The following is a 23,185-nucleotide window of genomic DNA, read 5'->3' on the forward strand; positions in this document are numbered from 1 at the left end:
TAACACCATTGTTGCTACAGACTCCATTCACTTGAGGAGTTAGATTGTTTTACAGTGGCAAAGAGTAATCATGAGCAGATCAGCGTGTTCAACAGGCTCTGTACCATGTTAGTGCTGGGGACTGTTTTAAAGCTTTCAGCAGGACCGCGGGAGAAGCGAGGTGGGGTGCAGGGATTAAGAACCCTGTAAACCCCTTCATTAGGACTAAAAGGTTTCAGCATTAGCTTTACCATCTTGCAACAAGGAGGCCCATGCCTGTGTTGGTCCAAAGTGGTATTAAAATCCTCTGCCCATCGATCCACAATGGCACAGTAGAAACTCGATTTAAATTTCGGATGGAGATGTACATGTAGTGTGTGTGTCTGTGTGTGCACGTATGCGTGAATGCAGGTACGTATGCCTTAGTGTTAAGTAATATTTTAGCTAGCACAAACTTCACCTCTGTGCAGTAATGTTTCCTGGCAATGGCTGGAAAGAGGCTCCTATTTTCTTAAATTCAAAATGAGGAAATGCTTTTGTTTATTGCTTCTCTAATCCTCCCATGTGTTTATTTACTTTTAGAATTCTTTTCTTTTGCAGAAATATATACAAACCTACTAGAGGAGAGATGTTTATTTCCTGAGAGTTTTTTCATTTTTGACAGCCTTTGACAACTCACATTGTATTAAGAGCAGATAATTTTGAAAAGTCAAAATTGTGAAGATGGGAGTTTCAAAACCAGAACTGGTTGATTTTGCACACATTCTGGTATCCGTCTCCAGGAGCTGCCATTACAGCCTCTGCAGAAATAACGAGTAATTGGAATGAGTTTCTTCCTAACACCAGTTGGTAGCAGCCTACTCCCTTGAAACATGAAAGATGGTACAGAAAGTAATAATAAGAACCACATAATATTAAAAAAAGGCAGATGTAATTATGCTTTGTAAAACGAACCGAGTGGTCAAGCGGCAGGCTTTTGTGTATTCAGCAGTTCCACAGGCACTTCCTCCCTTCACTTATTTCTTCTTGGAAGTCAGGTTTTCCTTTTTACAAATAATGTTTCTGATCCCACGTTTTCAAAGATAATAGGAAAGAGCAAAGCTCTCTTCCTGAGTCTTCAGTCATTTTACAGCACCAACATTTTAGACACAAAAATTTCAATAAGAGGGGTTGATTCTTTAATGCGGTGGTGACTCTGTCATCTAACGACAGTTTATTAACAATTTATCTGTCCTGATTTTTCACCGCTTCTCTTGCTGTATTTAAATAATTGTATAACTCATACTATTTAAAGCGCCAAAAGGGGTGGAACTAGAAAGGAAATCCTGCAGCCAAATATTCAGGAGGGTACTGGGCTTCTCTCGGCTACGGGCAGTCAATTGAATGTTGCAGTCAGCATGTGCCGGGGCAGATCTCAGAGCAGGAGAGATGCAAACATGCGGTGAATGTGTCTGTCTTTTTCTTTCTTTCTTTCTTTTTTTTTTCTTTTCCATAAGTAAACAGAGAGCTTGGCAAGTTTGTAGTGCTTGCTCAGAAGCTCATTTAAAACTTAGAGGAGTGAACTGAATTTAAACGACTCTCAGAAATCTCTTTACCCCCAGGCCTCAGACACAGCCTCCCATGGAAAGAATGTATCGGATGGTTCATAATCTGTGTTCTGTCAGGATATTTTAATGAGAGGTCAGTAAATACCATATATTTTGAAGCAAACAAGCCAAAACCGGGCCTTTTCTTTATGACTTCCACACAGTCAGAAGAGTAGCTTTCTGGCAGATGCTTTCACTTTGAATCAAGAAATTATATCTACTCTGCTTGGGTTCAGTTCTGTGATCCAAGCAATTTTTGACATATCAAACCAGCCTAAAACTTAATTAGCTGTGGCATAGGAAGTAAATATGTAAAAGAGGTTTTGCGGAAGTCTTAACACTTTTTCATTAAAAAGACCAACATTGATTTTCCTGGCTGATTGCAGTATGATGTGCCACCTCTACGGTGATTAGATACGTGTCAGAAACACTGCTGGCACCCTAATTCCAGTCTTTCAGGAAGAAGAGAGACTGGCAAAAGGAAAAAAATCCTTCCCAAATGTGAAAGTTGACATTCCTTTTGAGTAATACTCTTGCAGTATGAACCGTAGATTTACAGGAATTAGAGACCAAACAGTTGAAGTATTCCTCTTCCCCTCCTCCCTTCTCCCCTCCTTTTTTAAAGTGTCTTCATCAATCAAAATCAACGTAAATGAATAATGGAGGTAGGTAAAATGTGAAGAGACAATAGCGGTGTTCTTTAGAATTGACGGCCATAAATCCATTGTATCCTAAGAGACTGCACGGAGTAAATACCTGCTCTCCCTGGCCACCACTGCCATTTAGCCCATGATTCGGAATATTATTTAAGCAGGTTGCATTGAAACTTCAGCCCGTTAATGCTTGCTTTATTTTAGAGCACCAGAGCTGCAATGAGGCAGGGAGACTTGGAGGGTGAAGGTTTGGAGTGACAGAGGAGTTTCCTCTCTCCCATTCATTTGTTAATTTGGGATGACAGAAACAGAAATTGTGTTCTTACTAGTGGGTCAAAGGCTCTTTTTTAGAACCAGCAGAAAAAAAGGAAGCTGGTGCAAAAGGAGTTACAGACCGCATCGTTTAAAATCATTAAAACTGGGGACTAGCTGAGGTTTTCTCTGTAAGAAAAAAAAGGGAAAGCATGTCTCCATTCGCACTGCAGTGGCATGCGCAAGGCTGGAGAAGCCCAAGAGAAAGCAGAGCCAACAGGATTTATGTACCTCGGTTTCAGGGGGCATGATTTATGGTGTGGATTTTGAGTTCTGACATTTTGATTCGGATATGATAAAGCCAAAGTCTCAAAAGCTGGTCTTGTAGTAATTTGACACAGAGGGGCAAGACCCTCTAGGGTCAGTTGCTCTTTCTGCCATTTTAAGCGGCAGATCTCAAATGGAAACTTTTCTTCCTTCCTTCCTTCCTTCCTTCCTTCCTTCCTTCCTTCCTTCCTTCCTTCCTTCCTTCCTTCCTTCCTTCCTTCCTTCCTTCCTTCCTTCCTTCCTTCCTTCCTTCCTTCCTTCCTTCCTTCCTTCCTTCCTTCCTTCCTTCCTTCCTTCTCATTAGAAAGGTCCTTCCAGTTTTGGGTGCCTTTTGGAAGTGAGCCTGTGGGAGCAAGTGCAAATACGATTCTTAGTCCCAGGCTCACAAATTCAGGAGGTTTAAAGTTGCTTGTTTTATTTTTGGTTCTTCTGTAATTGTAGTTTGTTTGGCAGAGCGTGCTAGACACTTGCTCAGGGCTCGTTAGCACCAACAGCATTCCAGCTATATTAGAATCTGTGAATATATCTACCTCAACCGTATTTTCACGCCTTTTATGATTTTCGTTCTCCCTGAATTGGAAAAAAAGAAAAAAACCACGGAAATAACCAGCCACCTAGCAGGAAGCATTGGTGACCTTTCTGATCATACTGGGGAATGCTCTTTGAAATCAAAATCTGAATGAGCAGAACTCTGGCAGCACAGCACCTTGCTGTAGAGGGGCTTGAAGATGCCACTTCTGTCGTGAAAACAGTTTATTTAGTAGTTAGTGCCTTGACTTTTCTGTCTTTGTACTTCTGAAAGGTGATCTCTTGCAAACGATGAACCCTTAGCCTTAACGAAGTACTGATCCCTCTTTAACATTTACTTAATTGAAGCTTAGAAGGAAAAAAATATAGTGTAGTATTTTAAGAGTGACTGTGTAGCACCTTTCCAAGTTTGCATGCCTGTCAACGGGATGTCATCCTGTAAGTGTGAATGAATGACTCTATTTCCAGTTCAAGTTTCCATTCCTAGGCAAAAATAGCACCAAATACACTATACTTCCAGAATAGATTTTTTTTTTAAGTTTATAAATCACACTGCAGTAAAAAGTAATCTATGGTTATTTCTTAATTAAAAATGTTCTATAAGTCCAGTGCCAAGTAAAAAACTATTAAAAAGAGAAGACGCTGCTTAATGTGACTGAATAAAATCACAAGAAGTAGTTTCTCACTCTGTTCTAACTGGGCAGACTGTATTTCGTAAGGATACCAGTTATATTTGGCATTCCTCAAGACTTCCATTGTTGGGCTTTTTTTTCCACAACCAGCATGAAGCATTGAAGCTTTAAGCATTCTGTCATGATGCTGATGTCTTGTCAAAGAAAAGATGTGTTCCTCAGCTGTTCCAGTTACTTCAGCATTTGTGCCTTTTCAGATGACGCTTGGCGAACTTTTTAAAATTACCTAAGTCCCATGTGCAGAGTGATGAGGGCCGAGATTTTTAAGGGCCTTGAAGTATCTAAATCATGGCATGGGCTCTCAAACTACCTCCAAAGATCTGATTCTTGGATCTGATTCATTTTGTCTAGGAGCCTCAAAGTCCTAATGATCTAACCCATTCCTTGCAATAGGATTTGGGCTTTTTTTTTTTTTTTTTTTTTGCTAACACAAATAATTTATAAAGAGTTAGCAGAATATTATCATGGTGTGCATTAGGGTTGGATATAAGGTAAAAAGCAATAACCAGCATTATAAATAACTGCTTGATCTGTAGAATTCTAAAATAGCCTCTTAAATTTGATTAACTGTCTCAATATATGGTAATCATCTAAATCCTTTATAAACTATTTGTAAATGCACTCTTGACATAAAGCATGACTAGTTTGTAGTTTATGAAACATGACAATTTTACTGAGGAAATGGAGCAGTATTTCTGCAATATAGTCAATGTAATTGAGAAGGCGAACTTCGTGTTCCAGGTTTTAATTGGGGAAGGCGAAGTGCTTCCAGTTTCTGAATTGCCTTGTGCAAATTTGTTGTGCAAAGGTAGTATGGAGTAGCCACGCTCTTCTTCAGAACAAAGAAGGAGAAGGAAGTTAAAAGGAAGGAGAAATATAAAAGAGTTAAAACATGAAAATGGAATTATTTCAGAATGGTTTGGACCTCAGTTCTGTGGTACCAATCCATCAGCATCAACATCAGGGTCTCCTGCCCCCAAAACTCCTCACTCCTGCCCCCATGCTGCATCCAGCTGCTCTGTAGTTTTCATGGGCGCTTCTGTTTTCCAGTCAATGTCTTGAAATGGAATTGATCCAGTGAAAAATAGCTCTGCTCTCCCATCCTCTTCTTTTTTCTTTTTCTTTTTTTATCCTGGATCAATTGCTTGATCTGATTCATCACATGGACTCACCAGTTGTTGAATCAGCACAACTGAGGTTGGCATGTCGCAAGGCGATGGCAGAAATGAACACCAAGAGGAGGTGGGATCAGGGGGAGGAAGGGACAGACCTGAGCATGACTCCTAAAATTAGTAGTACTGCTGGATGCTTTGCATCTTGGAAGCATGGTCTTGGCTTGAGTACAGGACTTGGTGTGAGAACATTTAACTATAAACTCCCCTGTAGCCTTTGACACCCTTAAACTTTAGTTTTGCCACCTGCTAAGTGGGAATAACGCTAGTTATTCCAGGGATGTGAAGAATTACTAATGATTGTTGAACCAATTAGTGCATGAAAAATAGGAAAGACTGCTTTTTAGACTCCTGCATTTTGCTGAAATTGTGTCTCATGCTTATGAACTACATTTCATTTGTAGTAGAATACTTGTTTTCGACTGTGTTCATCCTATTGGAAATATGTTGCTAGAGCAAAGACAGGTCCCTGGTTTTGTAACCCAAGTGTCTCTATTTTTAGTTTTAAGATGTTGGCTGCATCTCTCTCTCTCTCTCTCTTTTTTTTTTTTTTTTTTTAAATAATATATGTGTGTATTTATAGCTCTTGCTATTGGAAGAGAATTTCCTGCAAACAGATACATTTCTGTGGAGCTCTGCTCCGACATGGAATCCCATGTGTTCCACTGAGAGATTGCTCCAGAATAAATGTCTGCTCTGGTTGTAGGATCAGCCTGGTGAACTGTAAACTTTATATTGCCTTCAGCACATAGTAAATTTGCATGTGCAGGAGGTATTAGTGACTGGGCATCCGATACTTGGCAACGTTGCATCTGAAGACATAAGTGACAGGAGAGGTGCAGCCCCAGCCCTACTGTCCTACTGAGTCTTTTCCTCTTTGGATAATTACATTCTCAGTTTTCTCCGCAGTTTTAAGTAGGGAGGGAAGTATCTGTCTTCGGACCCTTATTTAAAGAGGTGAGTCATGTAACCATGCACCATTAAACAGCTGCCACATCTCACCCAGAAGTAGGTGAAAGGACTTTTTACGTAACGTTCGTATCTGGTTTGCATTCTGAGGTGCACCGATCCACAGTAATGCTGCATGGGTATCCGAAAGCAGGATTTGACCTGTAGTTGGGCTCTGGTTCACATGCAGTGAGTAGCACTTGCTCACATAGTTTCAGGGACTTCAGCAGGACTACTGGTGTGCATAAGGACTGCAGAATCAGGCCCCTAAGGATCCTTAGGAATGAAAGGTATTCTGTAACTGTAAGGTATTATTATGATGACTACTCTGGAGAACACAGAGGTATTGAAGTCGGCAAAATAAATTACAGGGTTAAATGTATAAGTAAACCAAGAAGCGACTGATGTTTTTTGCATAGTAATAATCTTCATAATCACTTCATTTGCACAGTTATTTCATTTTAAACTTTAGGCACAGTTTTGAAGCACAACTCAGTGGAGATTTTTGCTGTAATCTATAAACTTTAATGAAAGCTAATTGGAGGACAAATTTTAATCTAATTAAAATGTGACTGCATAAAGCAGAAAGGATGAATGAAGCAAAATGCTCTATGGGGCACAGTTTTCAAACAATTATTATCCTGAATACTAAGTCAAATGAAGCTTTTGTAAAATGATGATCATGAACATTGCCAGCAACAGAACAACCTTGAGAAACTGCAAATGAAAGTTTTAATGTATTTAGTTTAAAAAGTGGACATTCAACTCACAACCATGTGAGGACTTTTTAAAAAGAAAATAAAAAGCAACACACACGGTCTCATCGAAAAACATAACAAGTAAATTAGCCAAAGGTGTACATTCCATCTAAGTTCTCATGATCAGCAGATGCAAATGTTTGCAGTGCGCCGATGAGTTATGAGCTCTAATGAGATTTCAATGCTGAGCAAACAATAAAAATTTATGCATTGCATAGTTTTAGTGGCCTTTGGCTTCATGGTTAGTGTTACACCCTTTCAACAGCTTTGGTAATATAATATCCAGCTGGCTTTGGAGGTAAGGAAAATTTTAGGGGTGAACTGAAATTGTGAGAAATAACGTGATTGATTGCTTTGTCAGAATAATGCATTTCCACGGTATAATTGTCCGTAGTAATCTTAGACTGGGTACGGATACATAGGTTCTAGTTATGTTCGGACACAAATTTTGAAGGATGCAGGTGAAGGATGGCTTTTCCAGCATTTGAGCCAGACCGTTTCCTGTGCTGGGTACATGTCCAGGGGTCTTGCAAACAGCCCCTCTAACAAGAACATTCCTGTCATAGTCCGGTAAACGGGAGAATTGAAAAGCTGCACTTTCCCCAACAACTGTCATGTGTCGCAAGAAAAGAAGCGGAGCACAAGCACAAAAAGAAACACACAACAGAGATTGGAATAAATGTATGTAATGGGGACCGGGGGGGTGAATCGGGGAATTCAGCTCGTGCAGTGTGAGAGTGAGCTCAAATGTATTAAATTTAAAAGACCCATTTGTGGGTTAGGCTTTTATGAATCCAGAACCTTCACCATAATGATTGCCTGCATTACCCTACATAATATTAAAATCTTAGCATGTGATTAATAGCAGATTCCCTGCATACGTGTCACAACACACATCTGCAGCAAATCTGCCAGTATATTTCTGTGCTAGTTTTACTTTGGGGCCATAAAGTAATTCCTGTTTTGTGAATGAGAATAAACCTATTATGCATTAGGTTAGCTACACCCAGTTTCTTCTCTTCAGGGAAAAAGAGCTGCTTATTTGATACAGCATCTCAAATTTCAGTGTTCAGAAGTGAGTTTAAGCCTCGGCTAGATTTGCTTGAGCAAGCTGTTGGGATTTGCCTTCACCGTTCCTTAGTTCAACGTTTTCCAAAACCTTCTGTGCAGAGTATTGAGAAACTTCTGAACAGCAGTAAACTAGTGGACTTAATTACAAAGTGTTTATTGCTAAATTTGTTAATGAGTCAACATGCAAAAAAAGATATATTTATCCCTGTTACCTCTTAAAATAGTAGTAAAAAATAACTTCAAAAAATCTTTTTCTTAAGCTGTTTGGTGATGCAGTTTTGCTGTTCACAAAAGCCCTTTTTCCCATCCGCAAATAGCTACCTTTCACTTTGCCCCAAGGGAACAGAGCATAGCTCAAATGAAGCTTAAAAAAAAAAAAATATTTTTCCCGGTTGTAACTCAAAGTCTATGCATATTCACACATGCACGCAAAATAAAAAGGAATATGCAGAAGCATTCCTCCAGTCTGCCCTCTGAAAAGTCCTGGCGACCTGTTTCACCCACCAAAATCAAAACAGAACCCCACAAAAACAACTTAAATGACAACAAGAAAACATTAGGAAAGCAACATCTGTTTTGCATTCTTGGCATCAAGTCTGCCCTTGCAACACAGGGTCTGACACAGATGTACAGGGTTATGACACCACTGAGTACCGCTTGATTTAAAATGGTGTAACTAAGAGCAGAATCAGGGTGCTGAGTTCTTACCACACTGCGCAAAACTGTGTCTCTTGATCTCCTTTGCAGATGTGGGACTCAAACCCCACTGAAGTTTTAGGCGTCTTTCCATTGATTGATGCAGACTGCAGAGCAACTCATATTCCTCTACTGGCAATTTAGAATTTATTATTGACTATATTTTTTCATTGTGTGTGTATTTTGTCGTCTGTAAAATCGCATCGCTCTCTCAACTTTCCAGTAGACTTCCGTTGAGTGTAGCCGCATTCGGAGAACCTTTTAAACGACATTGCATAATTAAGCTCTTCAGTTTTTAAGTAAAATAAAATAGTAGCAAGGAGAGAGGGATTTAAAGGTACCCAGAAGAAAGGCAAAAATAGCTCTGACTGAGTTGAAAAGAGTAGGTGATGAGGGAAATTTGGGAAGCCAGAGTCGCCAAGAGAGCGCCTCTCCCACCAGAGGCAGCATGATTACATGAGATGGCACAAAGGGAGCAATTCCCTCCCTGTTCGATTGCCCATCCATAGTTGTAGCAGAGATAAAATTAGCTCAACTCGTACCTGGCATCTCCAGTGGCCCCAGTCGAGCCGTGCGGGGTGCAGTGGCACGCTTGCAGTGTTTTCACCAACCACTAGATGTCTGTGTGGGCTCTATAAAGTTGTTGAGGGGATGATGCCCCTGGTAAACACGAGAGACAAAACTGGAACACGAGCTGTGGGGAAGCCTATTAGTTTGTGTTTATAAGTGTAACATCACTATTTTAACGAAGCTTGTTTTTAAAGCAATCTATGCTGCCCAAAACTAAATTCCAACCTTTCTAATTTGAGGCAAATAAGGAAAATGTGCTTTTCCTGGTCCACATCTGCTTAAGACAAACTGTTTCCTTTATGTCCATGCGAAGGACTGAAATACATCTTATTGTTGTGAAAGTTTTGGAGGAAGTTGCTGAGATGTAAGATAGGTTCATCTTATTTCTGTTCTTGAAACAATGGAATACCAAAATATAAAACATCTGCTCCGTAAGTGAATTGGTAGGAGCCCGCTATTTAATTCTGCCCAGTATAGCCCAAACCACAGTACTGCTGGAGCTGTATTTTCACATGTACAATGCATCAGCCTACCTGGGTGCATGGAGAAAGGCTGTGCATCAGATGTCAAGCCTAACAAAAAAACCCTGGAAGAATGGATCAGGGTACAGAAATCTGCTTCACAATTCTGTTTATCAGGCAGTCCGCTGGCTGACCAGGGCAGCTGCACCTGTGACCAGCTTTTCTGCAGAGATCTCCCAAGAAAAATGCAAAAGTAATCTGCACGTGTTTGCCTTTCATTTATCTCTGTCATCCGGGAATAAGATACAGATAGTATCAGGAGCAATGAAAAGTACATTCTGATATTATTTTCAAGTTTTTTTGTCTAGACAGAGAGGATCAACCACTTGCATCTCTGTGGAACACATACAGCCCCCCTCCACACTCGCATCCTAGGCTGAAGGCCAGAGGGGGGTAGTAGGCTGTCTATATTAAAAAAAAAAAAAAAGAGTTTAAAAAACCACCACCTACTCATCAGGTGACTGGAGACTGTGGTTGTAAAATGTGCTGCAGGCAGAAGTTCTGAAATATCCCAGAAAGTGTTGAAAACATCTCTAAACAAGGTATTTTTCTCCTGCACCTTTCTTGCTAAAGGTCCCAATTGCTGCCAAGAAAACTAGTGAGAATGTTAGCTGCCAAATAAAAAATTTATGACAGTGTTTGGCAAAGGATTGTATCACTGCTTGTTTTATACATTTCCACAAGGCTCTTGAAGGGCTGTTGGACACATACGGCTCACTGATCACTGTGCTTTATCTGTTCTTTAATATATTAAAAAAGCAAGCTCCAATAAAGTATGATTTAAACAATACATATTTTTCTTTTAATAGCCTCCTGTAAGGCTTGCTATGGTGAGAATATAATTTCTAAACAACATTCCATATATAAAAATTGTTTTAAAAGCCCTGTACCTGACAAAGTTACTTGTTATGTGAGTCACTTTCATAGTAAAAATACATGAATTTTTCAATTAAAAATGTATTGCTTTTGCAATTGTGCTTGTTATATGTTGGAGTCTGGGCCAATAAACCGCCTGTTAAAACATAAAGAGGTCCATTCAGTCAAAGTTGTGCCTGCCATTTATGTTTCAAAAACCGAGAAAATAATACGTTGGAATTGCATTGCTCACCAATATCAATTAGGTTTTCGGCTGTATCGTTAAATTAATGTTGGGGGAGAAAATTGTTCCAGTGGATTTAGTGGAAAAAATACACTTTTGAATACAGAGTTATCACACTGACAGTAATAATTAAGCTGGCTGATGCTGAAGCAACACCCTTAAAAATATTTTCCCCATCTGAAGAACCAAAATTGTCTGTCTCTGTCTTTTCAAAGCAGTTATCAGATTAGGCTTCCAGCTGATAATTAGTGCTGTTTAACACAGATCTCGTCATTTGGAAATCTCAAAGCCTGAATAGTTTACTTTTTCCCATTCCCATTGTGCTGCTGGAGGTGGGAGGTTCGGAGCGTGGAACTGCACCTCTCTGCACCATTTTGTAAGGAGGCACAGAGCCTCCTCTCTGGTGGCCAGGAGTGGTGGGACACGGTCCTGGCGTGCTGTGCCCTTCGAAGGGGACAACCAGGGCAACACGACCCTGTGCTGCCCCAAAGCTGCCCCGGGGCCATCCAGCTCCGCACCATGTTTGCATCTTCACAGCGCAGCAAATACTCGAGTGCAGCCACCAGCACAACTGCTCTACGCCTTGTATATGCTTGTGTATTTCATGGTATTTGATATAAAGTACTCAAGACAGACCAGCGTTAAGAGGATTATTTCAGACAGCATTAGGAGTTAATTTACAGAAGATTAGCTCTAAATCAGGCAGATATCATAAGCAAATTAGCATCAGTAGTAAGAGATTCAGAATCAAAATGTGTGGTGGTTTTTAGTTTCTCCCTGTATGTACTTAGCGGACGAGTTGTATCTTTATTAGTTTCCCGTACTAAGGTGTTACATCTCAAGTGGTGAAGAACAGGTATACTTTTTTTCTACATGCACGCTATATATTATGATGTTGTTTATTGGCAGTGAAACTACTTAACTCCAAATACCCTTCCTCTGCTAAATATTTTCTATTTCATGCCATTTCTTTATTGAGTAATGTTTTGTTTGGCCCTAGAAGTGATGTCTCCATGGTGTGTTATAATATTTTTAAATAGGTAATATGCGGCTTTACTTCACAGTGACATACTTAATCCTTTTTTTTCTGTTTAAAATGAGTCACATTTTAATGCCAACTCATAAAAACGAAGGAGTGTATAAAATGCTACATACTAGGGTGAAGATTACACCTACTTAAAAATAGCTTCCTTAATATTTAAGCTTGTAAATTATAACTTTGTTTTATTTCCACAGGAGTGATGGTTAATGTGTATTAAAAAGCAGATTCAGTTCTTCAGTCAGTTTTCCAGACATATTTTTCCATCTGCAGACAGACATGCATAAGTACCTATCCAATCCCTTCTTGGTATCACGGTTTCAAAAACGCTTGCCCAAATAGCAGAGAAGATGATGAAATGGATTGGGCCACAATATGTCTATGCCCTGAATTGTCTGTGGGATTCTGAAAGTTTTGAAGCCTACAGATGGGATTCCCATCTTTGGAGACATTTGTATTCTGGTCTCCAAGAGATACTAAACTACTTAGTCTTCGGCGTGCTTCTGAACATTTGGGTTTTTAACTGGGGAGGGAAATCTGGGCAGTGTTTCACGACTTTTTCCTTTCTTGATGGACCAAATTCCTCTTGACAAGGTTGGCCTGAGGTCATGAATGTCTCCCTGTGTTGACTGAAAGAGGAATCTTCCCTCCTTCCACGAGATCACGAAAATTTACCCACTCTAAGCCAGGTTGGGCTTGCAGGTCCCTCCAGTTGCAAGATCTGCAAGTGCTCTTGCACTTTGACTTTGTGCCCGGTAGTTTTACAGAATGCGTGGAATCTCAGTGTGGTTATTAAACTGAGGTGTCTGAGGTCATAACAAAGTAGAGGCATTTCTGCTCCCCTCGTAGAAATACTGTAACACACTGAAAAGAAAATACTCTAATAGTGGCAAGTATCTCCTGTCAACTAATTTGATAGTTCTCTATCAGGTAAACCATTTGTGAATACATTGATTCTTTTTATTTTTCACTGTTCTGTCTTCACTATTCCCAGGTTTTCTCTGAACCAGTTGGGCAAAAATTGATTTTTATTTGTTCCACTGGCCTTGTGGAAAATTAGCTTATGAACTGGTTTTTATAGGAAGACTCAAAGCACAGAACAGGTTGAAAAATAAGCCTATAGCAGTCAAAATTGTTGTCTGAAATGTCTTCAGACTGGAAGGCTGAATTTATTGCTCAAAACAAGTACTAGCAATGTGGAGGTGTGCAGTCCTGCTCATTATCACTGGAAAAGGGGGAACCAAAAAGCACAGTAAAAAATTAAATTTTAATAATGCTAGTGATATTTTCTAAATCCTTCTTGACAGAAAGATTCTCATTATTTTTATCTGTCTCAGAGTAGGCTCTTTTAATGCCATCTCACAAATGGCCTTAGCCATGATTGTTTTCCTTTCTTTTATAGCATTTGAAAAAAAAATGAATATATACAAAAAAAAAGTCTGTTCTATCATTCAAGAAGTGCCATGAAATGGTAACATTTTGGATAGCACATCTTCAGGAACAATTGCTGCAGATGCCTTCAGGTTTTTACAAAAGAGGTCAACATTGTTAAGACAATTGTAGAAAATTTGCCATACAAAAAGACGCCCAGTCAAATACCGTGTCATAAGGGAAAAGTAATGCAAGCAAAGTAATGTCCAGTCTCCAGCTTCATCACACCTAAAAGCTGTAGGTTAATTGTTAATTGAAGTGAGGCAGGGTGAAAGAAGTTACTTTCTTTCATCTGTTTAAGATACATATTTTAGTGGGTTCTAATGATTGTGAAAGTTGATAACATGCAGACTTTCGGCATTTTGGTTTTCTTTAAATTGCACAGAATGTAAATTTAACTATATTTATCATAAAAGTCAATGTGTGATCATGTATGTTCTTGTCATTTTATAGCTTGCATACATTTATTCTGCTGGAGAAATAATTGCTTTAGCTTTGAGTGCTGACAAGGGGGCTGGGGTTTGGGGCTTTTTTTTCCTATTAACATTTAGATGTTTTGGGACCAGGGCTTCATGCAACCAATGTGCTGAAGAATGCCATTACATTGACAGCTGGGCTATCCACCCCCCTCAGAACTCTTTCTAAAGCACTCATAATGTTTGCTAAGGCCTATGGTTCTTAGTCATGCTCAGGTGACTAAATGTGTGATTTGTTCTTCTTGATACTCCAGTACCCTGAGAAAGGCTGGTTGGAGATTAATACAACCTTGACTCCTTCCACTTGCAGTTGCCACTGCGCACGTGATCTTCATTTAGGCTTGCAAAAGAGATCTGGTGTTTCCTCTGCTTTGCATGAAATGAATTAATCCCCCTCCAGATTTGGTTGGTGAGTTTCCATGGCCCCAGAAGCCACCCACTGTTCTTCCTAATGACAGTAATAATCGAATTTGTTCCCTCCATGGAAGGAGTGGACATGGAGACAGGAGAGAGCTGAAGTTGCATCACAACTGTGCAGAGAAGTGCTCCCTGTCAAGGTTTCTCATCAGTGGAAGGGTACTTTTCATCCTTCAGAAATACCTTTCCATGTGTTTTAAAAATAAGCAATGAATAAAATCTCAGCTGGTAGAAGATGTACAGTACCCTTCCCTTTTGCCTTTTTATCTTAGGTCCCATGTCCATGTGGTCCCCTTTCAGGCTTTCCCTATTCTCGCAGTTTGCATGCTGTCGTCTGCGCACACTTGTCTTCCGATAATTCCTGTAGGTATCTCCCCTTCCTAGGCCACTCGGTCCCCCCTTACTCCCCCCAGACTCCTGTGGTCACCTGGGTGCTATTTGCACCTCCTGAGACTGCCAGCTCCTTGAGACAGGACTCATGCCAGCTGTGATAATCCTGATGGATACCAAATAATACCATACTCCAATGTTGTTCATAGATTTCTGTTACATTTGGAATGTATTGCAAGATTTCCATTATGCATTAGACCTCTCAATAAGTGTTTTAACTATCAGATACCATTAAAATAATTTTATTTTTCAATCTTAAAGGTAAGACTGTCAGAAGATGACACAGCAAGGTGAAAAACATAGTTCCTTGAGCCAAGGAAGCCCACTGTGTTTCAGGAGGCATTCATCCCAGAGCAGGATGTCTGTCCTATCTCTCGCTCCTCTAGAAAAACTGTCAAAGGGGAAGTGTATTTGATTCTGGTTATAATTTCATGTGCAAATATGGGATCCATTAAAGGGGGATGATGAGTCAAGGTATTTGTTGGCTAATTATTGATGAACATCTGCTTTTCTGGTGAGTTTCATCTCTGTAATATTTCTGATTAATGGGAGACTACAGGCACTTTGCCATATGATAACGCCTTTCCTGTATGATTTTGCCTTCAGAGCTAGCAAGCTTTCTCCAAGCAAATTTGGTCTTGGGAGAATTGTCACTCTTGCTTGGGCCTCATCTTCAAGCTTTGAGGGATATTCATCCCTCCTTAATCTGTAGGCATCTAACCTAGCCAGCTAACTTAACTGACTAGTTCTCCCGGGATGCATATATGGCCAGGAAAAAGAGAAGGCAGTTCTGAGCAGGACTCTAGCTTACATACACAAGGAGCTGAGAGAGATTAGCTAGATATAATTTAGATGTTTAAAATTGGATAGTGTGACTACCTCCCTGCACCTGTTATTACATGACTCATTCTTTCATTCAAGGCCCAGGTGGAAACACATTGATGTGGTTTGAGTGTAATATTATAACTAGAGATTGGTATCCATGTTATTACAAGTAGACAGCCCCAGTCCTTAAGACTGATCTTTAAAGCTAGAGGATGTAGTGCTGCACAACTTCTCAGCCCTATTAACAATATCTTAGGCATCTTGTATGGCCTGCCTCTTTCAAAAAACTCTGCTTGTCAGCTAGAAAAATGCCATCATTTTTTATTATCCATTCCTCCATTTTTGAGGCTTTAATTTTATTATCATCTGCTCAGTTTTCAGCAATTTTTAATGGGTTTTCCCCAGGTCTTACACATAAGAAACTAGAGCCCCTGCCCCTAGAGGAAGAAGAGACTCCTTTGGGAAGGAACACAAATAGGCTTCTGCTTGGGAATGGCCTCTCTTCAGGCTGGAGGTGGAGCCCAGGCAGTGTGGCCTTTTTGTCATGAAGTAAACCATGGGGGTCCCATTCCCTCTCCACCACCCCCCAAAGCCTTTTCACCTTTAATTATACAATGTCAATTATAATGTAATCGGTTCTCCTGGCTTCAAGAGCACCAAGAACTTGGACTTATTTTCAGAGATGGGGCTGAGGGGAAGAAAAAAAACCTTGAGTATTTTCCAAATTCTTCACTTTTTCCAAGGCCAGCTAGAAGAGAGCCAGGAAGTTGTATGCAACTTGTGCATATATTTTTTTCTCTGGTATTTCTGTTTTCTAATTTCAGTTGTTAATGACGAAAAAAGTCTCAAGTCAGATACTTCCAACCAGCGGCAAGGTTGCTCTCTTACTCTTTTAGTTCAGGAGGTTGCCATATCTTTATGTTTTGCCACAGCCTGTCTAGTTCTTTTCAGTTGCTTTTATTTAAGAAAAGCATTCTCAAATCTAAAGATGGGAAAAATGAATTGTTACTTGAAGAGCCCCCAGATACCCTGAACTTAGAGATTTTTTCATTAGGTATCTAAGGCTTTGCTTTACCAATCATAACATTTTATTCCCCTGTGTAGGGTCTAGTGCTTCCATTTGAAAGCTCCTGATATATCATAACAAGGATGTCCTTATATATAGTAATAATGGTGCCTGTCCAGGTATCTGAGTATCGCTATATTACTTTAAATTCTCATTTAGTTTCGACTGGTATGTATTTTCCTATGTGACTAGACCTACACTTTGTGTTTGTTTGAATCTGCTGATTTGCACATGAATATTGGGCACTTAAAAATCACTTACTGCTGACTTGCTTGCACCTATTTTCTTGCATGTTAGGAAAAACTGCAGACCACAAATAAAAGGGCACACAAAACTATAATAGCCAAGTATTCAAAGTTATCATTTTAAATGTATTCTTGTATACAGAGAACAAGCCTTTCTGCCCAGTAAACGGATAGGAATCACTTCTAGTTAAATCTTAAATACATGTATTACAGTGAAACACTGTTGGACAGTGCTCCATCATCAATCAGTCTGTGTTCTTGAGGACACTATTTTTCGAGATGCTTTCTTTAAGAATAAAGCCCTGTGTTCTAATGAATGTGTGCTAACTGATCCCTCAAGCCATTTCTATTTTTTTTTTATTTGTACCAGTGTCAAGAGTTGAGCTTCTGTAAGAAATTTTTGCGGTATTTTATTTCCAGTCTTCATTATTTCAAGTTAAGGCCACAAAACTCTATGTATCCAGAGTCTGCACTGGTTCGTTTATTTCCCTTATTTTGTTAACATGTTACCGTGATTGCTAATTTTCATGACAATTGTTATTGTACCATCAGTGCTTAATGGCAAGGCATCATTATTCAATGCTGGTCAATCAGGCACTAAGACATGTGCAAGACATCAGGCTGAACCCATATAGATGTCGTGCACTCCCCTGCTAATGAATGCAGTTTTGTAAAAGGGTTTAAACACGGTTGGCATCCTTAATGTCAGGTTTGCAAAAGCTTATTCGGGAACTGCTTTGTGTTTATACGGAGCAAATCTAAACATGTCACAAACAAAGTTAAACCCATTGTGTGCGTGTGAAGCTAGGGAGAGGAGCGAATGATTTTGGGTTTTGAAGTGTGGAAAGGCAGCACAATTTCTGCCGTGGAGGAGTGTGGGGAACTGATTTGCCAGGGACATCAGTGTTTGGAAATGGATGTGGGACTTGTTCTTCAAAGTAGTAGTCACCATGTGCATCAGAGAGGTGATGCCTAGAAGCGGACGGTGTCCTTGATCAGCTCACAAAGTTGGCAGGGGCTGGAGGGAGCCTTCAGCATGACGGTGGTCGGAGGGTAGGCACTGTGACCAGAAGCCAGGATGGAGAATCAGGCAGTTAGAAAGGAGGAGCAGAAGGAGACTCAAGGGGATAGGATGCACTTTCTGCGTCGATAGCCTGGCATGTCAGTCCAGCGTGTGCTTCCCATGCACCGGTTAATGTTACCCTCACATCTGCTTTAGTTACTGTTTCTGTGTGGTTTTGCACCCAAATGTTTTGGGCTGCTGTCCATGATAAACTAGATGGAACTTGGTTTAAAAGCTCAGATTTTTCGTCTCTTCTAACTCAAAGTAGAATGAGCCCTTGTGCTCCTAGAGTTTCAGGTATGAAAGGAACAGTAGACGTGGGCTGTTAATGAGCTCCAGCACGCTGGGCTCCAGCAGAACTTGGTGTGAATTCAGGGCCTAAGCTGCATCGACTAAATGGTTAATTCATCTCATATCAACAGCACTATGATTCATAATGTAAACTTGAGGAATCCTTGATGTTTCAGTCACACATTCCTCTTAATTTGGCCATGCATTCTTTTAAAGCTACAGTGTGCTAACTTAATAAAATGCAGCATGCAAATGCACAAGTTTTTGCCTTCAGGCATTTTAGCCATGGATGTTTCAATGGGTATCTTCTTTCAAGTATATATTCTTTCTTAAATTATTTACCCTGTAAACATGCTTTGCATTTTCAAAGAAGAATCTGGGCTTCCTCATTCACCAGATTTCATTGAATTTAAGGTGTAACAGAGATAAAAGACTATCATCTGCTTCTTGCAAGCATGTTAGCCTTTGGGATTTTTTTTTGTAGTGAATGTTAGGCCCCATTTTATTCTCTTTTGGTATTATTGCTCCCTCCCCCACTTAAACTCCTTGATGCTTTGCCTAGAGCAATGCCCACTGGCGGTGTCTGGCTGTGACAGTACTATGGGCGTCCCTACAGATGGGTCCTGCCAATGCCAACCATTGTTCTACCACTGTGAGCTGGCCTGACTGCCTTGGATCACTCAAAACCCCCTTTCCTCTTGATTTTTTCTTTACTCCAAAGGGTCGCCCTTGCCTGTTGACTTTGAGATCTGAAATGTGCTGATACCCAGAACTTGTGTTCTCTGTCTGAGCAGCAGCTCCCAGACCCAGACTTCAACACGCACAGCTTGCTAAGCCCTCCTCAAGACTGTCCTGCTGCTACCAAACGGCTCTGTCGTTCTCCTTCTAGACCCATCCTTCTGGCAGTTTGCAGTTAGTTTAATTTTGCTTTCTCACTTGAAAGTAAAACAGTAAAACTCGATGTTATTCTTTTTTTAAAGATATGAAATTAATCTTTAACTGTGGGCTTGAATATTAAAAGTATATAATGATTCAGTGTAGGAGTCTGTTGATAACATCCATCCTATTTCATGATTAATTTGTTCCTTTTAATATGATATTCTTTTGCTGCACTGTGCAGACTAATTCAGATTCCTAGAAATTGAACTTTGATATGTATTTCCTAGATTCACACCGTAAGTGAACCTTCAATTAGCAGATACAGGTGGCAGCATGCCTCGCTCAATGTTCTCTTGACAAGGATTTGAGAGACGTGGACACTGATTAAATAATCTTGCGATCGGGTGTGTACGGCCAGAGTATTAAAAATTAAGCATTTGGAGGATTTGGTGCTTTTTTAAATTTTTCTTTAATTTTAAGTCTCAGACGATGAAATGCTTTTTCAGCGGGCCAGAGATAGGAGGAGTTGATTTAAACACTCAGTTTGTTATGTATGCCTTTGCCTAACTATGTGTTAGATTAAGCGAGTTTCACTCACAGTTAATCCTTTGTAAATTAGCATTATGGATGCCTTGGGGCCCACATCCCACAAATAAAATGGTTGTCAAGCCAGCTGCACTGCGTATTACTTAAGGCTGAATGTTTTAAGAGTTTTCATGCTTTTAATCTATTTCACTGCTGAGTTTCAATTTTGCTGAGTGTCTTTTCAGGAGTGATGAGGGTGAGTGAGTAAATATATATTCTGGTTTTCATGCATTTGTCTGGGCAAATCATTTGTTATCAGGTGTTTGGCAGAGAATGTCACACCCCGCCACAAAAGAGAAGCTTGTAAGTTCAGGTGTTAAATTGAAGTGCAAACCAACAAGAACCAAAAGCCCTTAATTAGCTTTATTTTGTTAGCCTGCTACACTTTTTTTTTTTAGGAAAAAAAAAAAAACAGCGAGAAACATCCCTCCCTCCTCCTCATCCTTTTGGCAGAGTAAATATTGCCTGTTAAGTTTGAATTAGCTGTCATCGCGAAAGAATTAATGCTGTGGTTGAGCCTTTCTAGTGAGGAAGGGAAAAATAAACGAGACAGACCTTAGTTCAGCTTTAAGTGATAAATGAGGACAAAGCAGCCCATTCATCTCCTGCTAGGAAAGTGGACACAAACACTAAAGCAGTTTTGCGGAAGACGTGTCAGCAAATGTGATCATTTTGTAACCTGTCAGGAGGATAGAGAGCTAGTCCTTTTAGAGTGTCACAGGGGAGGGTGTCTGTCTGATGTGACAGTTTTCATCCATCCATTTACTGCTTTTTCCTTAGGTGGGGGGTAAGCAAGGAGAGCGCTGGAGTTGGTTAAAACTGCATTTTTCTTTACACTTCCCAATACAATTTATATGTATATCCCCCCGCATCCAAATGAAAAACACTTACCAAGGAAAACTCCCCTCTGCTCTCTATTTCTCTGCGTGAAATATGCTCATTTTAACGCATTACATTCCCTGTCTTCAAGTTGGAGCCTTGTCCTTGGTTTGATGTTTCACAAAACACAGTTTTACCTCTTCTTACCATTGTTTGGTTGGTGAAGGCTCCGTTTTGTTTTGTTTCCTTTTCTTTTCTTTTGCAGAAGCATGAGAAAAAATAAAATAAGACTAAATATAACTTAGGGTTCTTCTGTTGGTTTGGTTTGAGGTTTTTTTGCTATACCTCTCCAATTCTGACGAGATGCTTCACGTACAAATACGTCTTGCAAAAGTTCCTGTTTCATGAAGAGCCTATGAAAATATTCTTCCTCCTCTGTGAGAATGGAATAACAAATGCTGAATTCTTACAATCCAGAGTCCTCCCATAAAATGCCTCAAATTCCACTGTTTGTCGATTTATTTGTTTTAATCGACCTGTTAATTTCAGGGAAAATCTGAAGCAAATTGGCGTCTGCTTTTAGACGCAGGGATTTCTCCCAACAAATGATTGAACAATATTAGAATTTTCTACTTCTGGCATCTTTTTATTATTACTAATTTCCTTTTTTTTTTAATACTACATAGAAAATGTAACATTTGCCTATTACCATAAGTAAAGGTATGCTACAGAGACAGGAGATGCTTTTACAACATAAGCTTCACAGTTTGACACTTGCTTCTTTATATCATCCTTTTCTTCAAAACCATCTTTTATACTTTTCCCTTGGTATTTTAGTACAAGTAAGTATCTCATTGACATGTACTTCCTTGAAATCTTGTACCTTAATAGGAAAATCCCTTGAAAATTAATAAATTGTTTCTGTTCAGATTAAAAAAAGCTGTGAAGGTTTCAGAATGGCTTTAAAAAATGTAGTGGCATTTAGTGTTACAGACCACCCTGCTTGGATTGCATCAACTGAGGACTAATTATTTCATTTGTTCTTAGAAGGTTAATAAATTGTAACATGATGTATTTCAGTTATTCTAATATGTACAAGTGTATGCATAATTAAGAAAAGTCTAATTCTTTCCTGAATGCAAAAGTTGGATTTAATAGCTAAATAAATGTTTGGGAGCACTGAAAATTGAAAGTAGTAAAAAAAACCCCAAGATACAAAGAATGGTATAGGAAATCCTAAAGTTGTGAGCATATGTCTTTTCTCATTTATCTGGGTGCTTCTTGTTATGATTTTTCTATATATTCTGCTGTTTTGTTTGGGTTTATTTTATTTTATTCACTGATTTTTTTTTCTTTTCTGCTTTTTTTCAGGATCATCCAAAACCGGATTTTGATCGTTGTTCTGGCAGTCATCATCATCTTCACCACCATGATGGCTATTTTTTTTTCTGTCAAGGGACGCTGATGTCTTTGTTCTTCACTAAACAGCAACAAACTGCTTGTTCTGAGTAATTAAGACAAAGTGGTCACATGAATCATTCTCTTGCACTGACAGAGTCTCCCTCTCTTTTCCACTCTTCAACTCAGGTGCAAGGGGTGTAAAATATTTTGTATTATTGATGGCATAGTTGATGGCATGTGGGGTTGATTATTTTTTCTTACATTTTTTGTCTTTACCTGAGTGTTTTCAGCATCTTAATATTTGTTGGGGTGAGGGCTTGCTCGGGTATAAAAAGACTTAACGTGTGTTGAATTCTACCCCAGACAATTAGCCTTAAGTTGCCAGAGTTTAGTGAGGAAAGAGGGGTCTTTGCACTTTCCTTGTGCTATGTGGGGTGTATGAATATCAAGCAGTATCTGACCTTCTGTGATATAGAATATAAGTAAAGCAGACTCCAAGTGATGTAGAAAGTGAACCTGTCTCCTGTGACTAACTCCCGATCATGAATTATCGTAATCGACGTAACCTGGTTAAGAACAGTAGTGAGTTTTAAATAGAGAGCAACCTTAGGATGATGTTTAATATTTGATATGAATACAACACTCTATTTAACAATTTTTTTAACAATTAGGCTTTCTTTTCTGCTTATTCAAAACAATTCCACTTTTATGAAGATCATGATAACACGTCAATTACCCAAAATGTATTTGTGACCACAACCCATCTGTAGAATCTGTTTTAAATCTTCCAATGTTGATATAGGTCCTGGTAAGCATACACACTAGGCCGTTCTTGAAGATGTATAAAGATACTTATCTATTCATTGCTGATTGAAAAGACATCCTAAGTAATAGTTCAGTGACAAATACATGATTACAGTGCATTAAACCAGAATCTAGATTTATAACATTGGCCTGACTATGTTGAGACTGCATGTCGGAAACATTTTTAGTGTATTGAATTCTGATGTTCTATTCCCCTTTTTAAACAGAAACTGTAAAAATGTTAATTTATACATGCTTTTAGCTGATGCAATATATCATAGTTTCATCTACCTGTGTATAAATGAGCTGTGTTTCTCTTTTCCTATCGGATGTGTTTCTCCTATAGACAGGTCTAGGTCTTTTGGCTTATAATTAAGCTTACAACACCACCAAAGGTCTATTTCTGGTGATGTGATAGGGTAATTTTCATGCTAACTTTTAAATTCATTGTGGGCAATCCCTTTTAAATACTACAAATTGAGAGGCGTTTTAAGCCCTTGAACTTAAGCCATAACATCTTTTCAAGAAAAGATGTTCAAAGAAACAGAAAGCTGGTGGCTTTCAAACTCCGCCCCAACTTAGGTAGGAACTGAAAACAGAAT

General features: G+C 39.3%; 1 protein-coding gene across 2 annotated transcripts in view; it reads left to right on the forward strand.

The window, feature by feature from the left end:
• VTI1A (vesicle transport through interaction with t-SNAREs 1A) overlaps positions 1–22,477 on the forward strand; it is a gene marked incomplete at its 5' end in the record, with an annotated part of 274,237 nt that extends 251,760 nt beyond the window's left edge. For both annotated transcript variants that reach the window (XM_082002562.1, XM_082002563.1), the window contains one exon: positions 21,750–22,477. In XM_082002562.1, the coding sequence (XP_081858688.1) occupies positions 21,750–21,843 (94 nt within the window). In that variant the 3' untranslated portion in view covers positions 21,844–22,477. The remainder of the gene's footprint in view (positions 1–21,749) is intronic.
• Positions 22,478–23,185: the final 708 nt, after the last annotated feature.

This window comes from Phaethon aethereus, assembly GCF_964289735.1.
Source record: "Phaethon aethereus genome assembly, chromosome: 7".
NCBI lineage: Eukaryota > Metazoa > Chordata > Aves > Phaethontiformes > Phaethontidae > Phaethon > Phaethon aethereus.